General features: G+C 52.3%; 1 protein-coding gene across 1 annotated transcript in view; it reads right to left on the reverse strand.

The window, feature by feature from the left end:
- SYNE3 (spectrin repeat containing nuclear envelope family member 3) overlaps positions 1–22,501 on the reverse strand; it is a 108,639-nt gene that overhangs the window by 53,688 nt on the left and 32,450 nt on the right. Inside the window, exons 2-4 of the mRNA NM_001205869.2 lie at positions 7,663–7,820; positions 1,932–2,104; positions 354–663 (exon numbers count right to left, since the gene is read on the reverse strand). Coding sequence (NP_001192798.1) covers positions 354–663; positions 1,932–2,104; positions 7,663–7,806 — 627 coding nt within the window. The 5' untranslated portion in view covers positions 7,807–7,820. The remainder of the gene's footprint in view (positions 1–353; positions 664–1,931; positions 2,105–7,662; positions 7,821–22,501) is intronic.

A 22,501-nucleotide genomic window follows, 5' to 3' on the forward strand; every position in this document is an offset into this window, starting at 1 on the left:
GTGGCTGTATAGAGGAATAGGAGATCTGGTTAGGTCAGTGGGAAGGTAGATGGACGAGTTTGTAAACTGATGGGTGAAAAAGAGGGTGGGTAGATGGAAGGTTGGGTAGGTAAGCGGATGCAGTGGTGAGTGGGTAGACAGTGAATGGGAGCTTTGGGAGTTTAGTGGGGAGATAGGTAGTGAGTGGGTAAACATGGATAGGAGGGTAGGGAGATGGATGGATGGGAGGTGGTAGGTTGATAGTAGATGTTGGATAGGTGGAAGGATAGATGTTTAGAGAGCAAATGAGTGGCTGGATGGGTAGATGGGATAAACGGATGGATGGGTGAAGACAGCCCATCACTCTCACCCACCTGGGCTTTGGCCTTCACGGCGTCATACTCAGCCTTCATCCGCTGCTGGGCATCTTCGTCCACGCTGGGGTCCCCGATCCTGTTGAACAGGGAGGCCGCCTCCTCCAGCAGCCGGTCCAGGAGCACCGCCTGGTGGTCCGCGTTGCGCAGCAGCACCTGGGCGTGGCTCAGCTGCCACTGCTTCTCCTTCAGGCTGGACTGCAGCTCCACGGGGGGCGCGAGCGCCACCGTCATCTTCTGAAACCAGCGGTAGAACTCATCCCGGGCCAGCAGGTACTCGCTCCAGTGCAGCCACACCCACTCGATCCGGCTGCAGGCGGAAGCCACGGGCGCCGTGAGCATCCCCCACCTGGCTCAGGGCGGGGAGTCCGTACCACTGCCCCCTCCCCGGTACAGGAGGGTTGTGGGTGGGGGGCACAAGAACACCCTCTCAGGCCTCACCCTAGATCTACTAGACAAGACCCTCCTGTCTGGGAAGCAAGCCCCATGGGGCTGACCACTGGCGTAGCTCAGATTCCAGACCTGTTCTGAGAACCCCCAGCCTGCTGATGCCCTTGGCCACCAGAACCCCAAATCCGAGCCCGAAACTCCCATTAGTGATGCAGTGTCCTCCAGTCACTCTCTCTGGTGTTTGGACTCCGCACATAGCCACCCCGTCTCCTACTACATGGGTGCCCACTAGCTGTCCCAAGAAGGCTGCCATGGGGAGTGTGTGTATATCATCATTTGCAGAGGAAATAGAATCTGTGGGCTCATCACTGCTCAGTGACAGAGGGCTGGGGGCCTGTGTGTGGCTCCCAGGCACATCACGAACTCTGCCTCACCCGGCCTCTGCACCCGCCTCAGTTTCCCATCTGTAACATGGAGATGGGCTGTTGGTGCAGCCAACATCCAGCCACTTTGGAATTCCAGTGAAAGAGCTTGAAAAGCAGAAAGCACGGAAGTCCTCCCAGTCCACTCATTCTGATTTTATTAAGATGGAGAGGATGCTGGTAGCTTCTGCCCATCAAAGACCTCCTGTATGCCGAGGGCTGCGCCTGGCTCTTGACATTTGTATCTCCCGCCATCCTCCTAATAACTTTCTTTAAGAAACACTTAATGATATCCATTGTCCAGATGAGACGCATGAGGCTCAGAGAGGTCAAGGAGCTTTCCCGAAGCCACACAGCAAGTAACCAGCAGAGCAAAAAGCAACCTCAGGTCAGAGCCCACCCCCACCAGGCTGCCTGGTACAAAGAGAAAATCTGGACTAAAGTGCTAACAAGGCAACAGGGCTTCTTCCCCCCGGGGCCATTCGGCCCCTTCTGCTGGAGGGCGCACACCAGGCAAGGCTCCTAAGAACTCACTGTGGGCAAAACACGATGGGCTCCCACTGTCTATTATTATCATTAAGCCCGATTATAATTAGAAAGAGGCAGGCAGGCTGGCTGACATCCCAATAGAGCATCCTGTTCCCAGCCATCCCTGGACCTGAGAGCTGTCGCTCGGGCAGGGAGCCCCAGGCCAGCACAGGGGTGGGCATGGCGGGCCGGCAGCAGGCCTGCAGATGAAGGCCTGGCAGGGCCCCGACCGCCCTACCTGTGACAGTGGACCATGTGGGTGACCGTCTCCTCCCACTGGGCCTTGATGTCTCTCAGCCGAGCCAGGATCTCGGTCTTCTGGTCCTCGTGGCAGCATGCCAAAAGGGCTTCGGCTGCCTGCAGCACCACATCCACCTTCACACGGCCCTCTGGCTCCAGCTGGCATATTTTCTGTTGTGGACACGAAGCCAGTAGTTAGACAACACGACAACAGCCAGAGCCTTGGGAAGATGGTGGCATGATGCAGAAAGAGGCAGGACATGGAGACCAAAGGAGCTGGGGTTCGAATCACAGCCCCTGCCCCTTCTCCCGTGACCTTGGGCAGCCTGCTGAGGGGTCTGGGTGAGAGCGAGCTGTGATGGAGATTAATTAGCACAGAACCGGCCAGAGCTGTCTGATGATAGGAGTTCTTTTCCTTCCAAGGCTGGCCTATTTTCAGCTGTGTAAATCCAGACAAGTGTCACTGTCTCCCTGAACTTGGTTTTCTTGTCTGTAAAGTGGGAGTATAGTCATACTCAGCTCTCAGAATTTTTTTTTCAGACTTCACTGAGAAAATGCACCCAAAGTGCATGTCCCAGGATGCGGGGCCGTGAGAATCTGCCTCTCAGGTCTACTGCCCAGAGCAGGCTTGGCCAGGGCCCCCTGTTGAGACTCCAGAATTATCTCTGACTTTAGAGCTGGCACCAAGGCCTCAGTCCCTCAGCTGCTGCCACCAGTGACCACAAATAGGAACGTGAGGGCAGGCCTGTCCCTAGGGGACCCTGGGCTCCTCGGATGGGCTCAGGATGCCCCACGGTCTTACCAAACTCCCTTAGACTCGCAGGGCAGCCTAAGAAGCTCCTGTCCTCCTGGACTCGGGGTCAGACCTGCACTGGACTGACCTGGTCCCTCCCAGCCTCCCGGGTTCCCGCCTCATTTTCTCTCACAGATGATTCCCTCTTAAACTTCTTGCACATTTAATGTCATCTTGGCCTTGGCTTTTTTGGAGGACTAAGGCTGACACACAACATCTAGCAAATAGTACAACTCTGATCAGCATCAGCTACTGTCATTACTCATTGTTATTATTCCAGCTGTTTGGCAAATAAAGCCTGGCCCCTGTAGTCAAAACGCAACTGGACTCCAATTCTACGGCTACCTGTGTGACCTTTGGTAGGGCTGTGAAATGGGGGGAGACAATGGTTACGCTACCCAGGGTTGTGGTAACCTGTATGATAGGAGAGCCATTAGCACATGGCCTGGCCCACACTGGATACTCCATCACTCCCCACAGCTGTTCACTGTTACTGCTACCTTTTACCTGCCTTTTGATTGTATTTGCTGACAGCACAGCCTTTGCCTAAAGCTCCAGCTGTTCCCCAGCCTGTCTCCCTGAGGCTGGCAACTGGATTTCTCAGACTGATGTCCCAGTGGGCTGGCCCATCTGAGCCCTCCCTGTGGGTGGGGTTGGGGAGGGCCTCCTGCCTTGTACCATGCTGCCCCACTGATAGCCGTGAGGCCCCAGGCAGGTCACTCAATCACTCTGAGATGGTGATAACAACACCCTGCTTTGTCCACTTCATAGGGTTATAAAATTACTTTTTAAAAACACTATTAATTAGATCATTGATACTTGAGTATACTTTTATGAACCGTTGAGCAATTATGAGAAGACTCTTGAGAGTCCCTTGGACAGCAAAGAGATGAAACCACTCAATCCTAAAGGAAATCAACCCTGAATGTTCACTGGAAGGACTGATGCTGAAGCTGAAGCTCCAGTCCTTTGGCCACCTGATGCAAAGATCCAACTTATTAGAAAAGAGCCTGATGCTGGGAAAGATTGAAGACAGGAGGAGAAGGGGACCACAGAGGATGAGATGGTTGGATGGCATCACCGACTCGATGGACATGTGTTTGAGCAAGCTCCGGGAGATGGTGGAGGACAGGGAAGCCTGGCGTACTGCAGTCCACGGGATCGTAAAGAGTCAAACAAGACCGAGTGACTGAACTGAATTATGCATATGCATGTGCAAATGGGCAATGATCCCAATCCTTTTTGTTACTTAATATGAGACTTCCCTGATAAACTCAGTTGGTAAAGAATCTGCCTTCGATGTAGGAGACCCCGGTTCAATCCCTGGGTTGGGAAGATCCACTGGAGAAGGGAAAGGCTACCCACTCCAGTGTGCTGGCCTAGAGAATTCCATGGACTGTATAGTCCATGGGGTCGCCAAGAGTTGGACACGACTGAGTGACTTTCACATGAGAATGGTTAATGATGATGATGATAACAATCATGAGAGTATAGAGGGCTTCCCCGCCTACAGGTATTAACAAAGAGTGAGATTAAGCAAGCTCCTTCCAAGGGCTGTGTCTGTGTGCTCTGAGTGGGGTGGGGTTGGGATCTGCAGGGTGAAGAATGGGGAGATTCCTCAAAAGAAGGAAACAGCTTATGTTTGGGGTTTAGGAGCCAGGCGGAGCAGCAGGATTTGCAGGTCCAGAAGGTAATGGGGGCAGCAAACACCCAACAGGGATCCCCAAGTCCCGCTCAGCAGCGAACAGCAAAGGGGAAGACAGAGACACCATAGTGACTGGCGGCTCCAAGGTCACCATGGAATGTTCTGGACTAAGTAAGATCATCACCCAACCCCTGCCCAGAACATTCCACACCACTCGGGAGCAGGGCTCCCACAGGGTGGCGGAGGATGAATATCTTGTCAACCAGGGAGACCTATTTTGATTAGAAATAATAATAATAATTAAGAATCTGATTTTTCTGTGCTGGGGGGCAACTGAGCCCATGGGCCGCAACTACCGAGTCCTGCACACTCTAGACCCGCACACAGTGAGAAGACCAAGCACCGCAGTGAAGTGCTCACCACATCTAGAGAAAGACCATGTGCAGCAATGAAGGCCCAGCACAGCCAAAAATAAATTAGAAAAAAAAAAAAAGAATCTGACGTTTCTGACACCCAGAGCTGTGGAGACCGGACATCCACTCCTAAGCTGGCAAGATGGGCACCATAGTGATTCCAGTTTTACCAGCGGGGTGCTGGGAACCCGCAGACACTTCTCTGCAGAGAACCATTCTCTGCAGCACTTCATGAGGCCCCCTCTACAGCTGCTGCCCAATTTAAGCTCAGTCAGAACCCAGCTCTGTGAATGAAGAGAACGAGCAGCTTGGGGAAGAAGCGAAGTTCAATCTCTGCTACACCAGAAGGAACCAGCCAAGCCTCGAAAGGCCCCGTGAGGTCAAGGGCCCCTCCCCCAATGTCCAGTGTCCTGAGCATGTGAACTGCCCCAGGCCTCTGGACCTTTGCCCTCCGATTTCTGGCCAGGGAGGTACAGGCTGGACCAGGCGGACGTGGGAGACCTCAAGATTCACTGCCCTTTGCAGGGGGGTTTGCCTGTTGCCTCCTGCCAAAGAGAGTGGAGCTGGTCACAAAGGCTGGCAGCTCACAAGCCCCACCTGGCCTGATGCAGAAACCTCTGGCCCCAAACCAGAATATCAGCCAGAGGCAGGTCTGCTGCGGGCCTGGGGACCAGAGGCTGGGGCTGAGCTGAAACAGCTTTTGAGAAGCAGATTCCACTTCCTTCGCTGCCCAGTGATTCTGCTCTTTGGCTGGTGTGCGGTTCTTCCACAGCCCATCCCCAGCAAGGACGAAGTCCAGGAGAGCTTGCCAAGAGACTCGAGCCAGCTGGGATGGCATCACAGAACTGCAGCCGCAAAGCAATTCTGATTCAAAGGAGCCAGGTGAGGGCAACAGTTAGGTGGGGCTGGGTGGAGGAAAAAGCTCAGTGAGAGGAGAAGCAGGTCAGGAAAGCTGGGGGAATGTAGTGAGTGCTTTCCCTCTATGCAGTCAAGGCCAGACGGGCATTCCCCTGAGTACTAATGCTGAGTACTATGCTGGGTGCTATGCTGAGTACTATGATGGGCACTCTCCTGAGTACTGTGCTGAGTACTATGGTGGGTACTATGCTAAGTTCTATGCCGAGTACTAGGATGGGTACTATACTGAGCAATGTGATGGGTTCTAGAATCCAGGATGAAAACAAACATGACCCAGTGCTTGCGGGCTGTGGTGGGGTCTGTAGACAAGAGCACAGACGACTATAAAAGAGCCATAAAAGACCACAAAAGTGGAGCTCCAAGGAGGGGTGTGGGCAATCCAAGAAGCCTTCATGAGGAGGCAGCACTGTCACCGAGGGGGTCTGAGCCCCGTGGGAGAGCACAGGGTGGGGTGCCCAGGATGCGGCTCCTTCCACCTAGGCTCCTGGCCCAATGTTCAGGGTTTCACCCGATGGAAGTGCTCCTGAGGCTTCCGGGGCCCGTTCACTTGCCCTTGCCAACAGCCCTTCCGTAAGGATCACCTTTGCCTTCACCTAACTAAGCCTGACCCACCACCACGGGGTGATGAGCTGCCCCCAAACCATGCAAGGTGCAAAGGGATAGCGTGCTAAGACAGCAAGTGCCGTGCAGGGCTGTTCACAGACAGGGAGCATCAGGAGCTGGGACTGGGGCTGGGGGAGAGGGTCAGAAAAGACTCGGGCAAGGTGGCAGGCATTTCACTTCACGTTGCACACTCAGACCCAAACGAAGGGATTCCAAGCAGAGGCGACAGCACACACCAAGGCTTGGTGGCAGGGAATCTAGGCTTCCTGCCAACAGGAGAGGATGGGTGCCTGGGAGGTGGGCTGGCAGGGGAAGCCGAGGCTAAAGAATAGGGTCGTGTAGATAGATGGTGGAGGACCTTTGATGTCAGGTGGAGCTGGCTTTTCTCTGGTGGGCAATGGGGAGCCACGGAAGGTTGCAGAGGAGGAGAATAGTATCATGAACCCGTGTTAGGGACGTACCTCTTCCATACTTGTGTGGCTGCTAGACTACATGTATACCTGTCCCTGTGAGGCCATAAACCCAAGCATAGCGTGTGCTGCATCCCTTCCACTGGTCCAGGCTCCTACATGGAGATGGCCAGTGATGCTCTGAACTCAGCCCTGGGTTCAAGCCCTGACAAGAGCAATTCCTTTCATTCTGGCCCATCGCTGTGTCTAGGGATCCATTTCATTATTGAAAAGTGGGGACACTACATCACAATCTCGGGGCTTCTGGGAAGCAAAAGGTGAAAGCTGACAGCACAGGCTCGAGCACTTAATAGCAGCTGAATGAACGTCACCGCCCTTCTCCCACTGACCTGGCAGAGGCACCCATTGATAAACGACAATCGGTGATAATGATGTGATAATGCTGACAAAGGCTGAGACTGACAAGGGAAGGGACTTTGGCTGCCAACTCCTCTCCCCACCAGGCTTGCCCCCTCCCTTCAACCCTGGCCTTCCCAATCTCTGCCTTGTGCCAGGTGGTGGGTAGAGCCGGACTCCAGCCCGAAAAGAGCCAAGGCAGGGACCTCAGGCAGAGGGAAGCAAAGATGGGGTGGGAAGCAGGGCCGGGGCCAGCTAGGGGCAGAGACCACCTGGCTGCATGGGGCCTCCTGGCAGGACGGGCGAGCCAGAGAGTGGCCTCTGGAGCCTTACAATGAAAGCGCGATCCTAGGACCCTCGGCAGGAGCGTGTCAGAAACGTCACGTCCACCTCGTGGCTGAGAACCTGCACTTAAACCTCAGAGACTCCAAGACAGCAGAGTTTGAGAAACACTGGTCTGTCCACTTCTCAGACCAGTGGGTAACCTGAGGCCTGAGACGGAGGGACAAGGCCAAGGCCGCAGGGTTATCGAGGCCACAGCCTCCGCATACCTCAGTCTCCCGCAGCCTGGCCTCCAGCGCCGTGCGGGGCCCCTGGGTGTTGTCATTGATCTGCAGCCGCTCCTGCACGGCCCTCATCCACCGGCGGGCATCCTCCACGCTCCTGTCGAAGCCCTCCTGGGGCTGCTGAGTCATGGCACCTGCGGGGGCTGAAGACAGGACAGGTGAGATCAGACAGACAGGTGAGAGTGCTTGGGGGCGGGGTGGGGGGAACAGGGAGGCAGGGGGGAAGGGGGTGCTGTGGAGGGGCCCCGGCTGGCTGATGGGTGGTGGGCAAGGATAAGGGAGGCTGGCCCTGGGGGTGGGCCCAGACCCCCAACCCCCAACCCCTTCCTGATGCTCTGATGCTTGACACTGGTGACACAGCCAGAGGCAATTGTGTTTGTCAGAGAGCCACAGGACACGAAATGATCCGAGAAGGAAAAACAGGTCTGGCCTCTCGGGAGGGGCTGGGCAGGGAGAGCAGGCCCAGTGTGTTGGGTTGGCAAAGACTCTGTCCTAGCTTCCCTGCGCCCCTCTGATGCTACCGTGGGACTCAGGAGCCACTCTCTTCTCTTTGGTTTGAAACCCTTTCAAAAGCCGGTCCTAAAACATGCACAGGCTGAGATGTCTGTGACAGATACTGAATCTTGATTGGAATGGATCAAAACCCTCAAACTAAAAAAAAAAACACAATTTTTTGGCATCGGCCAGGCTGACACCAGCCCCTAAACCTCAGCTGGAATGAGCATCTCAGGCCGGGGACCCCCTGCAAGCCTGGTGTCTTGTTACTTCTACTGCTTCACCAACCTGGGTCCCAGGCAGATACTGGCTAAGCACTTTCACTGACCTACATAACCACCTGGGGTTTCCCCAGGGGGCGCAGTGATAAAGACTCTGCCTGCCAATGCAGGAGACTCAGGAGATGAAGGTTCAATCGCTGGGTCGGGAAGATCCCCTGGAGGAGGGCACGGCAACCCACTCCAGTATGCTTCCCTGGAAAATCCATGGACAGAGGAGCCTGGCAGGCTACAGTCCATGGGGTCACAAAGAGTCAGGCACGACTCAGGCTCAGTTGACTGAGCACAAAACAGCATACACAACCTATACCTGGCAGCCACTGACAACCCACTGACTTTGCCTTTGAGCTGAGACCCATTGCCTTCAGGGACACCCGCCCCTGGGCAGAGGTCTTCCCGGCTAAACCAATCCCTTTGCCATCCTGCCCCCTCCTCTCTTACCTTCTAGCTGTGGATACAAAGTTTCAGATTTTTCTCCTGTAATTTTCTTAAAATCCCATTAAGCCCAGGAAAAACTCTTCTGTGTTTCAGTTCTAGTTGTCTGCTTATGGCAACTATAACCCACTTCGGATTAGTTATTTATATCTGCATCTTAGGTGAAAGGATTGTGTCTAGCTTATCCTCCACTCTCCCACAATGCCTTGCACAGAGTAAAGCCTCCATCAATGTTGAAACAGCCCTGCCTTGGCATAAACTGTCATGCACCCCACACCAACCACAGTATTTGTTAAAATGGCCAGACAAAACTAGGAACAACCCAGATGCCCAGCAACAGGAATAATTAAGGGAAGTATCACATACTTGTACTTCAGAATATTATGCAGCCAACAAAAAGTAAGCTTGAAATGAATTTGTGATGGAGAGTGCTTAGGCTCTAATGAGAATATAAAAAAAATGCAACAAAATTTATCTTTAGCAACCCTGGCTCAAAGGGCTTCCCAGGTGGCACTAGTGGTAAGAAACTCGCCTCCCAATGCAGGAGACACAGGAGATGTGGGTTCAATCCCTGGGTCGGGAAGATCCCCTGGAGGAGGAAATGGCAACCCACTCCAGTATCCTCGCCCGGGTTGTCCCATGGACAGAGGTGCCTGTCGGGCTATAGTCCATTGCAAAGAGTCAGGCACGACTGAGCCCCGGGTCTACAGCTAATAAAAACAAAGGGACTTCCCTGGTGGGCCTTGCTTCCATTGCAGGGAGCGTGGGTTTGATCCCTGGTTTCAGAACTAAAATCCCACATGCTGCACGGCGTGGCTAAAAAAGTAAAAAATAACAACAAACAAAAAGACCAAAACCACAAAAGATTATGCCTAGAAAAGGCTGGTCAAGTCTCATCATTACAAAGCCCATTCCTGGCGGTCCAGTGGTTAGGACACCACGTTTCCACCGCAGGGGGCACGGGATTGATCACTGGTCAGGGAACTAAGATACCCACAGCCTCACAATGCAGCTCAAACAGACAAAAAACAATGTCCACGTGATGAACTGGAGAGAGGGGTGTGGGCAAGTGGCAGAAGCCACATCCCACGTGACCTCAGGCCTCTTTGCTCCCAGCATGCTGTCCGTGGAGGCCATGTGGTTAAGGACCATTGTCTGGTTGATGGAATCACAGTTGGAAGCTTTTCTGTTTCCTTATTTTTCTTCTCAGGCACTTTGTGAATTTTCCAGAAAGGGCAATCATTAAAATGAAAAAAAAATAAAAGAAATTCCTTAACATTGGCTGAATTGTTTGTTGTTTCTCAATCATCAGTTGGTTGTTCAACAGGGGTTAACTGGGAATCTGGGCATCCTGCCCCACCCCGGCCCTGCACTGGGAGCTCTGCCATCAGACGGCAAGATGCACGCTGGACAAGGGGAAGGCAGTGGGGGGCCCAGGGTGGGCTTCCCTCTGGGACCTGGGCTCCCAGAGCTCAGTCTCCCAACCTGTTGTTTCTCCTTCAGAGCTGTTTTGATGTTTTTCTAACAACTTAATACGTTCCCTGCAGCCACCCCCTGCCTCTGAAAGCTTCCTTTGAAAAGCACATTAGAATGTGCAGGCGTTTAAATTGGTTCATTGTGGCTTTAATCTCTTGTCTGATGTGTGACTTGACTGGCTTCCAAAAGCTCAGCTTTTATGTGTTTAAAAAGCGATGAATGGGAGGAGCAGAAGCAAGCTCCCAGAGTTTCGGATGACAAGGCACAGGGAAGCTCTAAGCACCACAGGGCACTGTGGTTTTGGAGACTGCTTCTTCCAGTTGGAAATGCCTGGGGCCTGGGAGGCATGGTGGTTTGGAGACCTGGAAACACGTCGCATAGTACACTAGGGGTCCAGCAGGGTCGGGCAGGGAGCAGAGGGGCCCCAGACCCACGAATCAGTCTCAGAGGCGGGCTTCTAACCTCGGATGGGGGGTCACTAATGGTAAGCTTGGTGAAGCTGCAGGCAGAGTTCAAGAGACCAGGGTCTGTTGGCCGGTTCTGCCAAACCACGTCATTCCAGGTCAATGAAACACACAGGAATTAAGCACATGCCCCTAGCTAGGCTTGATGCTACAATCTAGGGAGCAAATAAGTGGGCACCATCCCTGCCCCAGGAAGTTTCCAGAAGAAAAGTTACATTTGAACATGTGTAAGGGCTGCAGCCAGGTTGAGGATTTGAGGCGAGAGGGATGGACTGTTACTGTGCACCTCTTCTCATAATGAAGGCTTTAAATGCTGAGACTAAAAGCTAGAATTACAAGGAAACCAATCATATTAAAATGTAGTCAACAAAATACTGAAAAGCAGGAATTTCCTGGCAGTCCAGTGGTTAGGACTTCACGCTTTCACTGTTGAGGGCCTGGGTTCAATCCCTGGTTGGGGAACTAAGATCCCTCAAGCTGAGTAGTGCAGCCAAAATAATAAAGAAATTAAATAAACAGAATTCACAAAGAAAAAACAATTATTATAAAATACTAAAAATAAAAAAAATACTAAAAATCAAATTCATCACACACACACAATCTTATCAACACACTAAATCACAAGATCTAATAACAATGGGCCTAATAACTACCAGGCTTTTGAAATAGTGATGGGCATAAACTACATTTCGAGATATCTACAATGATCGCAATGCAACATAAAAATATATGTGACAAAGTACAGCCAGGCTATTAGCAGAGTGGGCTTGGTTTTGGCTTGGCCTCCTGTGCAACTGAAGAAACTGCCTCAGTCAGAGGTCAGCAGTAATTCAATCTGTTGCCTTCCATCAGTCCATGGACTTGGGTAAGAATCCTGCTGCAAGCCTTCTCACGGCTGACAGGAAGGACAGCCTATTTCCTTACGGAAATTTAAAAGTTTAAGACTGGACTTCCCTGGTGGCACAGTGGCTAAGAATCTGACTGTCAATGCAGGCGACACGGGTTCAAACCCTGGTCTGGTTAGATTCCACATGCCTCGGAGCATCTAAGCCCGTGAACCACAGCTACTGAAACCCATGTGCCTAGAGCCCGCGAGCTGCAACAAGGGAACCCACCGCCACGAGAAGCCCTCGCATCACAACGAAGAGTAGCCCCCTCTCGGAGCAACTAGAGAAAGCCCAAGCAAAGCAACGAAGACCCAGAGTGGCCAAAAATACTTAATTAATTCAAATTATTATTTTTTAATTAATTATTTATTTGGCTCTGCCGGGTCTTAGTTGCGGCATGTGGGATATAGTTCCCTGACCAGGGAACACACCTGGCCCCCTGCTTTGGGAGCGTGGAGTCTTAGCCACTGGAACACCAGGGAAGCCCCGAAATTATTTTTTTTTAAGTAAATTAAAAATAAAATTTTAAACTTGAAAAGTAAATGTGCAGCTCCAGAAAAACCCACTCACAATTGGTTCATGGACCAAGAAGACCTCCCTCACCAGGAAGGTCATGGACTTCCCTCTGTGACCTCAATGGACTCCAATAAGATTCTGCCCAGCCCCCATCCCTCCTGGTGGGAACCAGAGGGGGCTTCCCGAAACACCACGTCAGCTAACCCGTGCCCTGTTTACGAGATACAGTGAGGCGTGGTCTTCCAACCGACCCCCAAGCCCTGAGCCTGATCCCATTTCCAGCCTTGCTTCCTACTGTATCGCCTCACAGCAACCCCAGGGCAAACTTGCGGTTCTTCACTCCTCTCTGACACAGCCAAGACCAAGACTGTCCTCTGCTCCCTCTGCTAGAAGCAGGCCCCTCCCCAGAGCCTTGCCTTCCGGCACGGGGCCCCAGAGCATCTGTGGTTGCAAGCTACACTTTCTGGGCAGGCCGCCTCCCCTCTTGCCGCCTCTCCACCTCTGCACCCCAGTGCTAGTGAACCCAGTTACCAGCCCTTCACTAATGTCGACTGAAGAAGCAAAGAAGCCAAGGAAATGGCCCATAGACCTGGGCTGCGCAGGACGAGAAGGCTTCCAAAATGCGGCGGGGAAGGTAGGAGACAGCCCTGGGCTTGGAATCTGCACACTGACCCTGAGCACGTACGTCTGACTCTGGGCCTCAGTGTCCCCATCTGCACACCTGAGTACTGAACAAAGGATCTCTGAGGTTGTGGGTTGGAAGGGTCCATATTACTAAGGTCTCCATGAGCCATGCCAAGTCCAGCTCTGAGCTGGGTCTAGGGACCAGCTTCCACCCTCAGACTGTCAGCCTGCTCTGGGCTCTGGCTCCCCTCTCCAACCAAAGAGCCCCTCCTCAGCCAGCACCCCTTCCAGCATTTGGCCCCTCTAAGGCAAGCCAAGATAAACTGCAATGCCTGCCTTAAACTCCCAGGGCTACATGTAAGCTCTGAAGGAGATGGTCCTGCTGCTGCTGCTGCTGCTGCTGCTAAGTCGTTTCAGTCGTGTCCGACTCTGTGCGACCCCAGAGACGGCAGCCCACCAGGGTCCCCATCCCTGGGATTCTCCAGGCAAGAACACTGGAGTGAGTTGCCATGTCCTTCTCCAATGCATGAAAGTAAAAAGTGAAAGTGAAGTTGCTCAGTCATGTCCAACTCCTAGCGACCCCATGGACTGCAGCCTACCAGGCTCCTCCGTCCATGGAATTTGCCAGCCAAGAGTACTGGAGTGGGGTGCCATTGCCTTCTCTGGGAGATGGTCCTACGGACCTTTTATATTGGGCTTCCCTGGTGGTTCAACAGTAAAGAATCTGTCTGTAATGCAGGAGACATGGGTTTGGTCCCTGGGTCAGGAAAATGCCCTGGAGAAAGACATGGCAACCCACTCCAGTATTCTTGCCTAGAGAATTCCATAGACAGAGAAGCCTGGAAGCGACTTAGCACCCACGCATGTCCACCTTTTATATAGGGGGTGGGGTTCTTTCGTAAAGGATCAGGTAGTAAATATCTTTAGACTCTGCAGGCCACATACAGTCTCTGCTACATATTCTTCTTTGATTTTACAGCCCCTAAAAAATGTAACGGAGAAGGCAATGGCACCCCACTCCAGTACTCTTGCCTGGAAAATCTCATGGATGGAGGAGCCTGGTGGGCTGCAGTCCATGGGGTCGCTGAGTCGGACACGACTGAGCGACTTCACTTTCACTTTTCACTTCCATGCATTGGAGAAGGAAATGGCAACCCACTCCAGTGTTCTTGCCTGGAGAATCCCAGGAATGGGGAAGCCTGGTAGGCTGCCGTCTATGGGGTCGCACAGAGTCGGACACGACTGAAGTGACTTAGCAGCAGCAAAAAATGTAAGACTCTTGGGATTTCCCTGGTGGTCCAGCAGTTAAGAATCCACCTTCCAATGCAGGGGATGTGGGTTCGATCCCTGGTCAGGGAACTAAGATCCCACACGCCGTGGGGCAACAAAGCCCACACACTGCAACTACTGAAGCCCACATGCCTCAGTGAAGACCCAGCGCAGCAAAAAAAAAAAAAAGAAGAAGAAGCCCATTTCACGTTCACCACACCAAAACAGACCATCAGCCAAATATGGCCCATGGGCTAGTTTGCCAACCACAGTCTTAGATGCTCCAAGGCTACAACCAGCAGCTGCAGGAGCCACAGAGGCCAGCAGGCACAGTTAGCTGGTTAAGCCACCCACAGGCACGTGTCCTGGAAGTGGACAGACGTTTGAGGCCAGAAGGACCTATCACTGGTCCTGGTGGTCTTGGCCCCACTCTTCTGGAGCTGTGTGACCTCTGGCCAGTCACTTAACTTCTCTGAGTTCCCCCTCCTCACTCGGAAATGGAGTGTCTGAGTCTGTTTGGGCTGCTATAATAAAATATCACAGCCTGGGTGACTTATAAACAGCAGAAATGTACGTTTCACAGTTCTGGAGGCTAGAAGCCAGAGATCAGGGCTCCGGCTTGGTCGGGGGGGGGGTCCTCTTTCTGGTCGAAGACTTATCGTATCTTCACGTGGAGGAAGGTCAGGGAGCACTGTGGGGACTCTTTAAAAGGACACTAATCCCATCCATGAGAGCTCCACCCTCACGTTCTAATTATCTTCCAGATGCCCTAACTCCTAACACCATCACATTGAAGGTAAGGATTCCAGCGAAGGGTTGCTACTGCTAAGTCACTTCAGTCATGTCCGACTCTGTGCGACCCCAGAGACGGCAGCCCACCAGGCTCCCCCGTCCCTGGGATTCTCCAGGAAAGAACACTGGAGTGGGTTGCCATTTCCTTCTCCAATGCATGAAAGTGAAAAGTGAAAGGGAAGTTGTTCAGTCGTGTCTGACTCCTAGTGACCCCATGGACTGCAGCCTACCAGGCTCCTCTGTCCATGGGATTTTCCAGGCAAGAGTACTGGAGTGGGGTGCCATTGCCTTCTCCGGTGAGGTGTTGGGAAGGACATAAATATTCAGACCATAGCATGGGAACAAAACCTAGATCTGATGAATGAAAAAACCTCCCACCCTGGAACACACTCCATCCTTGGAAGCAGTTCTTTTTAACCCCCAACTCCTCTGAGTCAGGTAGAGGGCGTTCCTTCCTTAGGAAGCTGCATCCAGACAGTGGCTCTCACACCATCCCATGGCTGGGTGTAGGGTAGGATGCAGGTGAGTGGGCATAGACGAATGCGTCTGTGCATCTCTACAGCTGCTGGGTCCCGCGGATTTGGATGAACCAGGTGATGCTCTAGCCCAGAGGGTTCTGTGTCCAGTGAGGGGACCACAGTGAGCTTTGAGAGGAGGGGAGTGCAGGCTGAGTGGGAGGCATTGCAGTCTGGGATACTGGAAAGACTCTGGACACACTGTGGGACGGGGAGGCTGGAGCATGAGGATCAGGGGGAGGAAGAGGGGTGGGGGGCAAGAGCCAGCTCAGAGCCACATCCAGGCTGGCCCCCAGGGGCGATCGGGAGCCAACACATACCAGGCGGGGGTGAAGAGACTGATTCTGAGGTTCAGGTGAGTCACCTTGGCCAGGGTAGGTGCAGAATGGAAGCCCTTGCTGATGGGGTCAGTGGAGGCACTCTCAGGCGGGGGCGATGGAGTCAGGCAGAGTCAAGGTGCTGAGTCAAGCAGCCGCAGGAGGCTGAGGATGACTCGGGAAGGCCTCTGGGAGCAAAGGGAGAGTTCTCACCTCCCGTGACTTTGTCCTTCTTGGATTGGTTGAGTGGACACAGGATTAAAAAAAAAAAAAGGAACTATGCATTTTTCAAACATTTTGCCAAAAAAAAAAAAAAAAATGTACTAGGCATTCTTTAAAAAGCTGTTTCCATTTCCATGCGGCCCCTTCTTGGGCCACAGTCCAGCCCTGGGGTGTGGCTGCAGGCAGCAAGGCAGTAGGGCTCCGGGTGTGCCTCTGGGCTGTCCCCGAGCAACAAGAGACAGGATGCAGGCCCCTTCTGGTTCAGACTGGCGCTGGTCTGCCAGAGGAGACGCTTGGAAAGGAAGCAGCCTTGGTTTTCAGCATCCCGTTTGGTTATCACAAACAGCAGCCGGAAGAGAAATGATCTTTCTTCCTTGATGACAGACAAGGCAGGGCGGGGCAGACGATGGAGCAGAGGAGCAGACTCAAGGCAGGGCATGTGCCTAGATGGATCCCGGGTCAAAGGCACCAGCCTAGGAGATCAGTGCACCCACAGGAGGTGGACAAGACCCCCACGTGTGGCAAAGGACACAGCTCTCCCAGGAATGGACTGTAAGGCTGTCCTTCAAAGGAGGCCAAGACAATATCAGAATCTGAGCTCCAGGCCTGGGCCATCATGTCAAAGGGGAGAGCTTAGTTAGAGTCTCAGGAAAGGCTCAGGCTGAATGAGGAGGCAGAAATGCTCAAGAAGTGTGTGGCAGGTAGAGGGTGCTGGAAAACATGATGCGGACTTGAAAATGAAAAAGCCAACCTGCGAAGAGAAGGGTGCTGCCATTTCTGTAATGATGAAAGGCCTACGTCGTGCTAAGCACTTGTCCACAAGTCATAGGTCATGCAGGAGGCAGCAGAGGTTGAGCAGCAGGGCCTCCTCTGGGACTGAGAGAAGAGCTATATAGTCAAAGCTGTGGTTTTTCCAGTAGTCATGTACAGATATGAGAGCTGGACCATAAAGAAGACTGAGCATAAAGAGTTGATGCTTTCGAACTGTGGTGCTGGAGAAGACTTGAGAGTCGCTTGACAGCAAGGAGATCAAACCAGTCCATCCTAAAGGAAATCAATACTGAATATTCATTGGAAGGACTGATGCTAAAGCTGAAACTCCAATACTTTGGCCACCTGATGCAAAGAGTCGACTCATTGCAAAAGACCCTGATGCTGGGAAAGATTGAAGGCAAGCGAAGGGGACGACAGAGGATGAGACGGTTGGATGGCATCACCAACTCAATGGACATGACTTTGAGCAGACTCTGGAGACAGTGAAGGACAAGCAATCCTGGCGTGCTGCAGTCCAGGGGGGTCACAAAGAGTAGGACACGACTTAGCGACTGAACACTGGGGAGAGCTCCTTCCCCGCCTCCCCCATCCACAGCACCTTTCTCTTAGGATCTGGGGATAGTTGTCGGGCACCTCCTCAGGACCAGGCACTCAATGGGCACAACCCTAGATAAGAACACTGAGGCTGGAGTGACCAGTCCAGGGCACAGCCCATCGGGGCAGCACTGAGCTTTGAACCTTGTTCTGTTGGATTCTAAAGCCCCTGCTCATCTCATCTCACTAAACCATCCTGCTTCTAAAACCAAGTCCAACCCCTCTGCATGTCAGGGCAGCTGGCAGAACTGTCCCGGGAAGGATGGTGACTCTGATTGAGCAGGGTCCAACTAGGAAAGGTGAATCCATTCTGAGTCCAGCTGCAAACCAGAGGGGCCTGACAACATGCAGGTAAAGGAGCTGAGAAGTCACCAGGAGACAAAAGGGAACTCGCGTGCCATTCAGTGATCCAGACGCTCTAAGAATCCTGCCTAAGACCTAGCCAAATCCCCATAGTGAATGCTCCTAGAGCATGACACCAGACCCCTCCTAGCAAAGAGAGGGGCAAAGTCCGGTTCCCAGAGTGAACTACCGGTTGACTATTATTTGGCTGACATTATTAGTACCATTTTATAAAGCTGGAAACTGAAACTCAGTAAAGCAAATAGCCTGCCAGAAAGTGGTGGATCCTAGATTAACAATAATTGTAACAGCCCACATGTGTCTTGCATTCTGTACGTGCCTGGGTCTATGATAAAGGCCTGACAGTTATTCATTCATTTATCCTACAAAGACCAGTGAGATACTTAGCCCAACTTTATAAGGAAATTGTTACTTGCTCAGTCGTGGCTGATTCTTTGTGACCTCATGGACTGTAGCCCACGAGGCTCCTCTGTCCATGGTATTAATATTTTCCAGGTAAGAATACTAGAGTGGGTTGTCACTTCCTTCACCAACCCAGGGATCAAATCCGGGTCACCTGCATTGCAGGCAGATTCTTTCCCATCTTAGTCTGAGGATCAGTGATACTAAGAACAATGCCCAAAGCCAGATGGGTGTTAAATATTGAGGGCAGGACTGGAACCCAGAATGGCTGAGTCCAGAGCCTATGTTCTTAAACACCATGGTGCCATCTAGCTTCCATGCCCCTGCCTGTACCTCCCAGAACCTCTGAGGTCATCTTCTACGAGCATCTGAGCTCCAGGAAGGAGACTGCAGTGTGGAAATCTGGGCCTCTCAGCTTAAGAATCTAGACCTGGAGATTACAGACTGAGGCCTGAACTGCCGGGCAGCCCCAGTCCTGTAATGCCCAGTCACTCTGGCCCTCTGCCAATCCAGCTGCCCCCTGGCATTCAGCTCTAGAATAAAGAAGCTTCAGGATCCAGACCTGAGTAAACCCCAGCTCCCACGGCAGGACCTAGAAGCAGTTAGAGCCCGGTGTGCCTCCTCCGCCAACCTGGCCAGGGGCCCCACCACAGACTGACCCAGAGCCCTGGCATGGGGCTCACTCCCTTTCCTGTGACACGCTCGCCTTTCCCGTGACTCACTCGTGCCCTGCCACACAGTTTCCACCCTACTTGCTCCCACTGCTCTCACATTTGCAGATGGAATTTCAGGAAGCAAGTGGACAGCTGGTTTTAATCCCCGAGCCTCTTCCGAGTGGATTCCGGGACCTCTTTTTTGTTTACTTATTGTCAGACAACGTTGCAGAGAGGCCAGGGCTCAGAGCATCGTTCAGAGCACCAGGGTGGTCCTCGGCCCTTCTCTCTCACCTGGCATTCGTGGAAGGTGATTCTGAGAGCGAGTGTGTAAAAAGCAGGGGCTGGAGGGACTTTCCTGGTGGCCCAATGGTTAGGAATCTGCCTGCCAATGCAGGGGTCATGGGTTCAATCCCTGGTAGGGGAAGATTCCACATGCCTGAGGGCAACTAAGCCCGTGAACCACACCTACCAAACCTGTGCACCTAGAGCCCATGCCCTAAAATAAGAGGAGCCACCACAATAAGAAGTCCACATGCCACAACTAGAGAAAAGCCCATGCAGCAACAAAGACCCAGTGCAGCCATAAATAAATGAATATCAGGGGCCAGAACTCTCCACAACATCTTAATGGGTCACTGGACCAGGAATTCTCACATCATCTTATTGAAACTTACAACCAGCCTCCAAGGTAGCTGAAGCTAGAGTTGGGAACAATTGCTGGGCTTTATCCCATCAGAGGTAACCACCGGCTTGGGGAGACTGGGGACTGGATGGATCAAAGCCACACAGACTGCAGGGTTCCACAGCCCATCCTCGTCCAGGGCTTTGTAAATGTTAATACAAGAAACGTCATTTAGGAATAGGGTTGTGGGGTCCACTTTACAATTCTAGCCGCAAAGGGGACAGGCCAAGAGTTCCCACAAAGGGACTGCTTTCAAGACAAGTGCTCTGTCATCACTGATAAATGGTGTTTGGTACCACTGTTCTCTGGCCCACCTCCTTTCCCAGGCAGCTGACTATAAAACAGTATTTCCAATCACTGAAATTAACAAAACCCGAGCACTCCATCAAAAGGCACAGTGTGGAGGACCTAGGATTTCTACGCAAGAAATGCTGGCCTGCTGACCTGGCAATGCATGGTCAAATATGAACCTCTGGGAGGGAAGAGAATGCGCAGGGCAAGCATGAGAGAAGGAGGGACAGAAGGCTGGACTGCCCAGAGAGGAAAAGCGTCCCTGGGCAAACCAGCGACTCCGAGGGGTGGAGCTTCGGATCCTCAGGCCAGGTGTGATTGGCTCAAGCTGCCGGGAAGGCAGCCAATCAGAGGGTGCGAACCGGAGGGCTCCCTGCGGCGATCCAGGAGAGCATCCTACCTGCTGGGGGCTGCGTGGAAGGGCAACCAGAGGACGGGGAGGCAGGGACTGGCCATCAGCTGCGGGTCACAGAGCGGGGGTGGGCAGGGCATCAGGGACTTAGTCTGGGCCTGGCAAGGACGCTGAGTGTCGCAGAGGGCAGGCATGAGGATGGGCAGGCCAATCAACGCTGCCCATTCGGACTCTGATTTGGAAACAGGAGCTTTGGGTCAGTTTGGTTTTTCAGTTCTGGTGAGTCAGTTTTGGCCACACTGTGGGTCGTGGCCCAACCCCAGACCTTGGCAGTGAAAACGCCAGCTGCACTCCCGAGTACCCTGTAGATGAACTCTCCAAGGGCCTAGAGAAAGAGCTCCATCTGGCCCGTGGCAAGGCGCATCCCAGGTACTGCCCCAGCCTCCAAGGCCCCCTGCCTGGAGAAGACCTGGCCAAGCGGGTGGAGAGCTTCCAGGATGCGATGTTGACCCCTTGTCCCTGCGCCTCCCCTCCCCCTCCTTCCCCACTGGCCCAGGGCAGTGTTCTCCGTGACAGCATGGCAGTGACAGATGCTTAAGACCCCCACCCCCACCCGGCCACCACCACCAGGCCTCTCTCTTATTGGCCCTGGGAATCGAGAGCCCATGCCAAGCCCCCAGCGCCTCAGACCTTCTCCTCAGGTAGGAACCTTCCCCCAGGAGGGGCGATTCCAACAGTCACCCCTGAACCCCCCAGACTTGCCCTATCTTTCTAAGCAGCCCAAGGGAGCGGGTTCAACCACAATGACCACACACACTTCCTGTGGCCCTCAAACCTGAATAACACATCAACAGACCTAAATGTCCTGTGACAGATAAATGGATGTGGATAGAGAAGATGTGGTGTACATATATTATATGTAAATCTACATATGCCATAGGATATTCAGATCAGATCAGATCAGTCACTCAGTCGTGTCCGACTCTTTGCAACCCCATGAATCGCAGCACGCCAGGCCTCCCTGTCCATCACCAACACCCGGAGATCACACAGACTCACGTCCATCGAGTCAGTGATGCCATCCAGCCATCTCATCCTCTGTCGTCCCCTTCTCCTCTTGCCCCCAATCCCTCCCAGCATCAGAGTCTTTTCCAATGAGTCAACTCTTCGCATGAGGTGGCCAAAGTACTGGAGTTTCAGCTTTAGCATCATTCCTTCCAAAGAAATCCCAGGGCTGATCTCCTTCAGAATGGACTGGTTGGATCTCCTTGCAGTCCAAGGGATTCTCAAGAGTCTTCTCCAACACCACAGTTCAAAAGCATCAATTCTTCAGCACTCAGCCTTCTTCACAGTCCAACTCTCACATCCATACATGACCACAGGAAAAACCATAGCCTTGACTAGACGGACCTTTGTTGGCAAAGTAATGTTTCTGCTTTTTAACATGCTGTCTAGGTTGGTCATAACTTTCCTTCCAAGGAGTAAGCGTCTTTTAATTTCGTGGCTGCAGTCACCATCTGCAGTGATTTTGGAGCCCAGAAAAATAAAGTCTGACACTATTTCCACGGTTTCCCCATCTATTTCCCATGAAGTGGTGGGACCGGTTGCCATGATCTTCATTTTCTGAATGTTGAGCTTTAAGCCAACTTTTTCACTCTCCACTTTCACTTTCATCAAGAGACTATTTAGTTCCTCTTCACTTTCTGCCATAAGGGTGGTGTCATCTGCATATCTGAGGTTATTGATATTTCTCCTGGCAATCTTGATTCCAGCTTGTGTTTCTTCCAGTCCAGCGTTTCTCATGATGTACTCTGCATATAAGTTAAATAAACAGGGTGACAATATACAGCCTTGACGTACTCCTTTTCCTATTTGGAACCAGTCTGTCCATGTCCAGTCTGTTCCATATCCAGTTCTAACTGTTGCTTCCTGACCTGCATACAGATTTCTCAAGAGGCAGATCAGGTGGTCTGGTATTCCCATCTCTTTCAGAATTTTCCACAGTTTATTGTGATCCACACAGTTTATTGTGATCCACACAGTCAAAGGCTTTGGCATAGTCAATAAAGCAGAAATAGATGTTTTTCTGGAACTCTCTTGCTTTTTCCATGATCCAGCGGATGTGGGCAATTTGATCTCTGGTTCCTCTGCCTTTTCTAAAACCAGCTTGAACATCAGGAAGTTCACGGTTCACATATTGCTGAAGCCTGGCTTGGAGAATTTTGAGCATTACTTTACTAGCGTGTGAGATGAGTGCAAATGTGTGGTAGTTTGAGCATTCTTTGGCATTGCCTTTCTTTGGGATTGGAATGAAAACTGACCTTTTCCAGTCCTGTGGCCACTGCTGAGTTGTCCAAATTTGCTGGCATATTGAGTGCAGCACTTTCACAGCATCATCTTTCAGGATTTGGAATAGCTCA

This window comes from Bos taurus, chromosome 21, assembly GCF_002263795.3.
Source record: "Bos taurus isolate L1 Dominette 01449 registration number 42190680 breed Hereford chromosome 21, ARS-UCD2.0, whole genome shotgun sequence".
NCBI classification, from domain to species: Eukaryota; Metazoa; Chordata; class Mammalia; order Artiodactyla; family Bovidae; genus Bos; species Bos taurus.